Raw genomic sequence first — 9,694 nt, 5'->3', positions numbered from 1 at the left:
AAATTTTTTTTTCTTAGCTGTATCTGATAGCCTGCCTTCTGGAATTGTGAAAGGCTAATAATGAATTTGACTGTTGAGAAGGAGAATACTTCCTACTTCATTTGAAGTATTCTCTCCTTGAAAACACCAGTTTGCACTGTCCAGGAGGCCTTCTTATTTCAGTTATTATTGGAGTTTAAAATTTGTTTTTAGGTGTGTCGTATTTATTTCTACTTCATATATACATGTAATTATCGAGTTTTTAAAGCATATAGAACACTACTATTGTTGAAACAGTTTATAAATAAGGTGCTTTTATACTTATAAAAATTGTTTTTGATATGTGCAGGTTACCATGCTAAGGATTTGAACACCTTCAGTACCCTATTTGTACTTGCTTCTATGCCTAGCATTTTTGTTACATGCATGGATCTACAAAGGAATTGTGGTTTGTTTCAGAGCTGCATGTAGCAGACATATGTGTGACATATTTTTATTTCAGCTATTATTTCCTGCTTTTTATTTTCAGCATGTTGGAACAGGATTCCAGGAGAATAAACCCTAGTGTGAGCCCTGCAAATCAAAGGAGGCACCTTCTAGGATTTTCTGCTAAAGAGGCACAGGACACATCAGATGGTATCATCCAGAAAAACAGCTACAGGTAAGATGGCATGCATCTATCTTTTGGCCTAAGTGATTTAATGAAGCAGAAACAAGAGAATTATCTGTAGTATAACATTGCATCTAAATTGTTCATGTATCATTTTGAGTAGTAGAACACATAAATTACTGAAACCATTAATAAATTTTACTTTTAATATTCTAAAACTAAATTTACTTTGAAACCTTTTGTAGTTTTAAAATTCCTATAGAGATGTAATCTTAAAATCTCAGTTTGTGTGCATTAATATACATATTGAAATATATACATATTATATATAATGTCTTCAATAATTATCTTATCTATCATGTGTTTATACATATAATACATCTAATATTTGTTACTGTCTCACCTGTGGATGGATATGATATGGTGGAATAATATGATTGAACCTATTTGCAGTCATTAGGTAAAATCATTTATACTCATTTATTGTGATCTTTGTTGAATCCCTCCCTTGCTGCAATTTAATAATGACTTGATAAATTTCCATATTGCTTGTCAATAGCAAAAAGGTTTAATTGTATAAAAATGCAATTTCTGTATTATGTTAACTAGAAGAAGGTATAGTGGACATTTTTATAGTTGTATACTTTTTGATAAACATTTCCCTGTGTTATTTAGAATTTGTATTAGAGCCAAATGGAGCCAGGTCCTTGACTAACAAGGCAAAGGGAGGTCACAAGTATGGTAACCATTGCACAGTATAATGCTTGAAAATTATTACAGATTTGTTTACTTTTATCTCTTTAAGGATTTGTAGGTTGAGGGCAATCATTCTTCCTGATTTTTACTGTTACATCCATACTGTTGAAAGATGATCACCACAATCCTGCAGGCTTGTCTCCACTTAGCCTTCCTGAAAAAACTGTTATTTTTGTAGAATACAGTATGCCAAGTCAGTGGAGGACCCAAAGGATTTTATGGCAGTAGCTGAAATGCAACATAGCAGTGATAGATGTCATAATGTTGGAAAACATAACATTTCCTGCTTTTTTACATGCCAAAATTCATCATACTTCTTAAATATTCACCTTGATGATCTCTTAACAGTGCCCCTGAATATTGGTAGAGTTTAATAGTATCTTTAATTTTACTAAGTAATTTGTCCAGGTTTGCCCTACGTGTTCTATAATTTTGAATTCTGTTAGTGTCCACATAAGATCCATCAAAAATTAAATTTAAATCTAACAGCCTTTGGATTTATGAGAGTTGAGATGGCTTCTTGCTAAAGAATAGAACAAGTTATGGATTGAATTCTTGAAATTACAATTCAGGTAAGCTTTACAAGAATATTATTTATTCTGCACTAACTGCAGCAAATAGAAGCCTTCCACATTAGCATAAGATAACATGATGGCTCCCAGAAAGCATAGTAGTCTGATCATACTAGTTCAACCTAAAAGTCTGAATGACTTTCTGGCTGAAATTTATCAGCTTTCAGAGTAGTACATGGATGCAAGCTATTTTCTCTCTCCCTACTCCAAAGTCACCATTGAGTGAATAATCTGGGTTACTGGTCTTGGGGAAAAACAAAAAACAAAAAACAACCCAGGAAAGATTATGGATTCTTGATTACATGCAAGTCCTTTGAAATATTATTCAGCAACTTGAGAGATTTAAATAAATGTCAGTCCATTGATTTGATGTTCTTGCTTTTATCAGTATAAATACTGAATAAAAGATACCAAAAACTGTTTGTGAAACATTTGAAAGCACCTAAGATTACTTTGTTCTGTGTTCTGAACTGAATTTTAGATGTTTTATCTATTTTCAGCCATGATACCTATACATTTTTTTTAATGCAGCTTACTTTATGTTTTTCTAAGGAGAGCTATGAGACATGGTTCAAATAAAAAAGTAGATTCTAATCCCATAGTTTATAATATTGTATTAGCCTGTCATTTAGTAATTAACTGCATATATTTTTTCAGTCATAGAAATGTGTGGCATATAAATAGTATGACCATATAATGTTCTATCAAACTGGGACACTCTTAAGAAGGAAAGGTGGTGCTAGTAATAATTACATCAGAACACCAGTACTGCTGTCTTGGATAAATGGGAAAGGATGGTCACCCTATGTAAGATGTCACCCAGAACTGATCTTTACTCCAAGAATTCTCATTAACTCTAGCTCCCTAGCACTGTCCTTTACTTTATTTACTTTAATGATTTATTTGCTGAATTTTTTTCTCTTGGCATAAAATGTTTGCAAGCAGACTCGAACTCTGACTGTTCCTGGGCTAATGTTGGTCTAATTGTCTCCAGATTGTATGTTGGCTGATTTTCTCTCTCCTTTAACTCCACCCAATCCTTGTCCTGGTATTTCTCCTATCAGACTTTTTTTTTTTTTCCAAAGAATATTTTTGGCTGATAGAACAAAGCCAGTTAGCACAGATGTGCAGAAATCATTACTAGAGTTCAGATCAGAAATATATTTTCAAAAGCAGTTTTGGACTTTTCTCATGGACTACAGTGTTTGTATTTTTCTAAGTATGCAGGCATGATTTTTTTTTTTCCTTAGTATTTATTGATCATTCTTGGGTGTTTCTCGGAGAGGGGGATGTGGCAGGGTCATAGGATAATAGTGGAGAGAAGGTCAGCAGATAAACACACGTGAACAAAGGTCTCTGGCTTTCCTAGGCAGAGGTCCCTGCGGCCTTCTGCAGTGTTTGTGTCCCTGGGTACTTGAGATTAGGGAGTGGTGATGACTCTTAAGGAGCATGCTGCCTTCAAGCATCTGTTTAACAAAGCACATCTTGCACAGCCCTTAATCCATTTAACCCTGAGTTGACACAGCACATGTTTCAGAGAGCACGGGGTTGAGGGTAAGGTTATAGATTAACAGCATCCCAAGGCAGAAGAATTTTTCTTAGTACAGAACAAAATGGAGTCTCCTATGTCTACTTCTTTCTACACGGACACAGTAACAATCTGATCTCTCTTTTCCCCACATTTCCCCCTTTTCTTTTCGACAAAACCGCCATTGCCATCATGGCCAGTTCTCGATGGTGGCTGTCTCTTCAGAGCTGTTGGGTACACCTGCAGAAAGGCTGTCACTTCACACTTGAAAGGTTGCACAGCGGCCAGGCAGAGGCGCTCCTCACTTCCCAGACCAGGCTGCTGGGCAGAGGTGCTCCTCACATCCCAGACGGGGCGGCCGGGCAGAGGCGCTCCTCACTTCCCAGACGGGGCGGCCGGGCAGAGGCTCTCCTCACTTCCCAGATGGGGCAGCCGGCCAGAGATGCTCCTCACATCCCAGACGGGGTGGCGGCCGGGCAGAGGTGCTCCTCACTTCCTAGACGGGGTGGTGGCCGGGCAGAGACGCTCCTCACTTCCTAGACGGGGTGGCAGCCGGGCAGAGGTGCTCCTCACTTCCCAGACGGGGTGGCGGCCGGGCAGAGGCGCTCCTCACTTGCCAGACGGGGTGGCGGCCGGGCAGAGGCGCTCCTCACTTCCCAGACGGGGTGGTGGCCGGGCAGAGGCGCTCCTCACTTCCCAGACGGGGCGGCCGGGCAGAGGGGCTGCTCACATCCCAGGCGATGGGTGGCCAGGCGGAGACGCTCCTCACTTCCTAGATGGGGTGGCGGCTGGGCAGAGGCTGTAATCTTAGCGCTTTGGGAGGCCAAGGCAGGCGGCTGGGAGGTGGAGGTTGTAGCGAGCCGAGATCACGCCACTGCATTCCAGCCTCGGCAACATTGAGCATTGAGTGAGCGAGACTCCGTCTGTAATCCCAGCACTTCGGGAGGCCGAGGCGGGCAGATCACTCGAGGTCAGGAGCTGGAGACCAGCCTGGCTAACATGGCGAAACCCCGTCTCCACCAAAAATGCAAAAACCAGCCAGGCATGACGGCGTGTGCCTGCAATCCCAGGCACTGGGCAGGCTGAGGCAGGAGAATCACGGGAGCCCGAGGCAGGGAGGTTGCAGTGAGCCGAGATCACGCCACTACACTCCAGCCTGGCAACAGAGGGAGACCATCTCAAAAAAGGAAGAAAGAAAGAAAGGAAAGGAGGGAGGGAGGGAGGGAGGGAGGGAAGGCTTTTGTTTTTTTTGAGATGGAGTCTCACCCTGTTGCCTAGGCTGGAGTGCAGTGGTACGATCTCGGCCCATGCGACCTCGGCCTCCCAGGTTCAAGCAATTCTCCTCATGATTTTTAAAATAATGTGTATGTCATAGATTTATAAGGAGGTGTTAAGCAGCCTCCTTTTAGAGGCATTCAGATTTATCAAACACAAGACAGATTTTTTTTTCCTTCTCACTCAATGCTTCATTTTACGCTGATCCTTTTGTGTTTTCAGTCATTACCTGTGCACCAACATGTCTATTTTATTCCAAACAACTTAAACCTACTTAACCCTTATAGCCACAAGAGAGGACATTGAGAATATTCCTGGTGCAAGTTGCAGGGAAGAATGTTCTATATATCCTCTGCTATTGTTTCTTTACTCTCGTGTGTGGCATAAATAGATATCTCTAACTTTTAACTTGAAGTTAGTCTTCCACTCTGCCAAAATTATTTCTGTTAAGGGGCCAGTGCTTTCTGCCATCTTACTTGCCCTTTCCTCAGCATTTGGCTGTGTGGGTCATTTGCTCCTTGAAAGACTTTCCTTTTGTGTTGTTACGGTTTTTTAGTTTCCCTTTTTTATTGGCTGCTGCTTCACAGTAATCTTTGTGGGCTCTTTTTTTACCCAAATCTCAAGTTTGGAACTGTGAACTTTTTTTATTTTCTTTCTGCCTAGGTGACTCATCGATAATTTCATGCACAGTTCATATCTATATGTCCTGATGACTCTCAAATTTATGTTTTCAGTCCAGACTTCTCTTCTGAGTTTCCAGAGTCACATATCCAATAGTCTCTCTGACATCTCTGTTTTAACATTTCAAACTTAACATGTGCACTGTGGAACTCAGTTCCTCTCCCTGTTTTACTTCCAACCAATTTTCTACAACTGTGTTTTTTCCTTTCCATTGCTTAAGCCAGAAATCCTGATTCCTCTCTTTCAACAAGTGTTGTTGTTAATCTTCCCAAAACTTGTCTTGAATTGGTCCACTCCTCTCAGTCTCTGCTGCCACAAACCTAGTCCGTGCCATCATCAGTTCTTGCCAGGATTGCCATAGCTCTTTCCTAATCAGTGTCTCAGCTTCCCCTTTTGCCTCCATTGCGTCCATTTTTGGTACCGTGGCAAAGTATAAATGTAAACTGAAATATATCTCTTCTTTATTTGAAACACTTTTATGACTTCTTATTACATTTAGTAATTCCTTATTATGACCTGGTCTCTTATTATGACCTTATTATGATTCCTTTCCAGCGTCATCCTGTTCCCTTTCTACCTCCCCACTTGCTTGCAACTCTTCAGCCGGTGGTCTTTTTAAAGTTCTTTGAGCCTACCTTTCCCCCACCTGCCTCTTTTATGCCTAGAACGCTCTTACCCCAGTTTCTATAGAGGCGGTGTCTTCTCATCGTTTAGGCCTTGATGTAACTACCATCTCTTCTCGGACCATTCTATCTAAAGTATATACTACCATTGCTTTTCCATTTCAACCATTTGTTTGTTTCTTTCATAGCACTTACCAGTGTTCGGATTTATTTTTTGCATTTATTTTCTTCTATTTGGCCCATCTTCCCCATTAAGGTCTTTGGGGACAGAAACTTTGATTCTCTCATTCCCTACTGGATTCTCAGCACCTAGCACAATACCTGGCGCACAGTTGGTATGCAGCAAGTATTTGTTGAATGAATAAATGAAAAGTGTGAATCTCACTGTGTTCAGTTTTATATGTTTACATGTTTTCTTTTGAGATATTAGCATATCTAGTTTTCTAAATCCAGATCATCCTATGTAAAGAAATTCAGGAGAGATGCAAGTTTTGTTAGTGAGAGAGATTAAGATTGTAGACTGAAGAGCATAAATAGCAGTAATATCCCCATCTCAAATTCTAACTTTCAACTCCAGTTTTGCTTCCTACGTCACACCTTGGGTATGAATTCACATGATCTACATCAGTGTGATGGCTCGGAAAGTATATATTTTTGAAGCAAATGGAGTAACTAGGTAATGTCAGTCACCCTGTTGTTTTATTAGTGATTCACATTCTTCCATGATCCCATAGTTTATATTTGGCTTTTCAACTCTTTCACTTTTCTCCTGCCAAGCATTTTATGTCTCACCCTATCCTTAACATACACACACACACACACACACACACACATACACACACACACACCCCTACCTGTTTTAGAGATACTATCCAGTTTTATTATCATAGAATTGTGAATGACCCCAAAACTTTAGTCTGGTCACATAAGACCAGTGATTTTCCCCTCAATTACCCCGTTACTGTGTTACTACCTCTGTACCAGCAGCATTGTGCATGTCTTAAGCTCATTGAAGACATGATGAACCATGTGTTATTGTATCCCTTATTCCAAATTAATTGCTCAATAAATGGTGACTAGACAAATGTGAATTACCATTCTGTCTCTGTAGAAAATCAGAAAATGACATTTCATGTAAAATAAAGTTTTGTATTTTATACTTTATCTTGCAGTATATTCTGTTTACTATATTTTTATTTCCATGAAAAGTTAACACTAATGATGATTTTCTTATAGCAAACTTCTTAGGAATTTAAGATATAAGGAAACAAATTTTGTGCATCCATGTTTCAGATATGATCATTCTGTTTCAAATGACAAAGCTCTGATGGTGCTAACTGAAGAACCATTGCTTTATATTCCTCCACCTCCTTGTCAGCCCCTAATTAACACAACAGAGTCTCTCAGGTGAGTGTCGTAGATTATTGCAGAAACATCTGAGTTGGTTCCCATGTTTAGTTTTGGAACCTAGACAAGTAGTTGGTCAGGTTCACTAAGTGACTGAGAGAATCTCTGAATTATTTGTGGATAACTGTAGGCATATTAGTTGTCCAGTTTCTCCACCAACCTGATAGAGATGGTGATGGGTCTATTTTATGTGATAGTTGCTTACTTAAATATGTCTTCTTTAAAAACTACAGAATGAAATTAATATTAAAATTTCAGGGTGTTAGGCTTACAGTTGGTAACATTCATAGCAGAAAATACCTTTTTCTTCCAATTAGGAAGATAATAATTTGTGGATATGTGATTCTGGAGATACTTTACCATTAGTACACACTTCTTTATCAAGTTTTCCCTTGAATTTTTTTTCCTGTGATTTTGAACCTTATCCTTAAAACCTCAAAAACTACCTCAGGTTTTTTGTGATGTGTAGTAATCAACTACAGTTAAACATAGTTTAACATCTTCACAGCTGCTGTAAAAAGTAAGCAAAAGAAGGGAAGTTATATATGAGCTATGCTTTTATTTCATGTGTTGAACAATTTGAATTTTTTTTTACCCCAGGCAATTGAGTTCATTCTTTTTCTTCTCCCAAAAGAGCATGATTTTCAAGAGGTTTTAATGCATCTATTTGTTGTTAGGGGTCCTATGACTTGTTAAGTTCTCTACAGTGTGTCTCAAATGTTTGTGTTTATATAGCCCAAGAACAGAAATAGGAAATACTTTTTAATTTTGTCTTGTTTTATTTTATTTTATTTTTAGACAGGGTCTCGCTCTGTTGCTCAGGCTGGTGTGCGGTGGCTGGATCATAGCTCACCGCTTCCCCAAACTCCCAGGCTCAAGTGATCCTCCTGCCTTCGCCTCCTGAGTAGCTGGGATTACAGGCACATGCCACCATGCCCAGTTAATTTTTTAAAAAAATTTTCTGTAGAGACAGGGTCTCACTGTGTTTCCCAGGCTGATCTCAAACTCCTGGGCTCAAGCAGTGTTCCCACCCCAGCCTCCCAAAGTGCTAGGATTACAGGTGTGAGCCACTGTGCCCGGCAGGGAAATACTTTTTTTGGTGGAAAAACCTTAGCATCCAGTGTTTATATTTGGGAGGTATTTAGCTGTAGTTTTCTTTGAATTTTGAATGCATGGTTAACAAGTTTACCATGTAAAAATGCATGTCTTATTAAAAACAACATTAAGTGTTAACTTTTTCAAATCAAAAAGCAATATTGAGTCATCAGGCACTTGGAATGCTCTTTGGAACCTACAAATGATTAGATTCATTTCCACCCACAGGGTGAAACATTCATTTCTATGTTTAATTAATTTCTATGTTTAATTAATTAAACTGTATTTTATAGGTTAAATCATGAACTTCGAGGATGGGTTCATAGACATGAAGTAGAAAGGACCAAGTCAAGAAGAATGACAAATAATCAACAGAAAACCCGTATTCTTCAGGTATGTTTCTGCTTGTCTTTGAACAATAGTTGGTGTTTTTGTTGGAAGGCTTCTTCCAGCTGGGTTGCTCTCTTCCCTAGAAGATTTGGTAAACTTGAGCTTTAGCGTCTTCCCACTGTCTCCTGCTGCTTCTGATGCAGCTATCATTGCCACTGAAGTCCTCCTCCCAGGTTTTATAGCACTAGTTTAGGTTTTATAGTATTAGTAGTTCCCTGATCAGGCATCGTGCTATTTCTTGCTCTCACCTTCAAATTTGCTTTCAAGCCAGGAGTTCCTATGCGTGGATATCTATATCAAATGTCTTTGGCACAATGGTATACTAAATAATACTGCTTATCTCCTCTTTTCTTAGAACTTTTCAAAAAGAGAATGTTGAGACATGGGGCAGTTTGGAAATGAAGACATATCCATGGAGGGTATTTCTGAACTTAAGACATTTACTACTATGGTTTAATGACAGGTCTTACTTAGAATTTGTTAAGTGGGGGTTCCATCTCAATGTTGTTTGCCACAAAACACCATTAAGTCATTCCATCATTCATCAAATATTTGTTGTTAGAATTTAGACTAGCAACTGCCATCTGCAAGTTCCCAATAATGAGCCATTCTTGATCCTGAAATAAAGTAATGTGTATGATAAAGTCCCTACCTTAATGGAGCTTACACTCTAGTGCAGAGCTAAACAAATAAGCAAATAAATAAATACACAAATACACTCAAAATTAGAGCTAAGTTCACTAAAGAAACACAAAGCAGCATAGGAGGTTAGAATTTG

The 9,694-nt window shown here is 39.1% G+C and overlaps 1 protein-coding gene across 3 annotated transcripts in view; it reads left to right on the top strand.

Annotated features, from left to right (window-relative positions):
- Positions 1 to 9,694, top strand: part of ATF6 (activating transcription factor 6) — a 226,788-nt gene that overhangs the window by 84,986 nt on the left and 132,108 nt on the right. For all 3 annotated transcript variants that reach the window (XM_032161151.2, XM_032161153.2, XM_058442280.1), the window contains exons 10-12: positions 509 to 640; positions 7,318 to 7,431; positions 8,820 to 8,919. In XM_032161151.2, coding sequence (XP_032017042.1) covers positions 509 to 640; positions 7,318 to 7,431; positions 8,820 to 8,919 — 346 coding nt within the window. The remainder of the gene's footprint in view (positions 1 to 508; positions 641 to 7,317; positions 7,432 to 8,819; positions 8,920 to 9,694) is intronic.

This window comes from Hylobates moloch, unplaced genomic scaffold (assembly GCF_009828535.3).
Source record: "Hylobates moloch isolate HMO894 unplaced genomic scaffold, HMol_V3 SCAFFOLD_8, whole genome shotgun sequence".
NCBI classification, from domain to species: Eukaryota; Metazoa; Chordata; class Mammalia; order Primates; family Hylobatidae; genus Hylobates; species Hylobates moloch.
The sequence above is the reverse complement of the archived record's forward strand: the minus strand, read 5'-3'. Positions and strand labels throughout refer to the sequence as shown.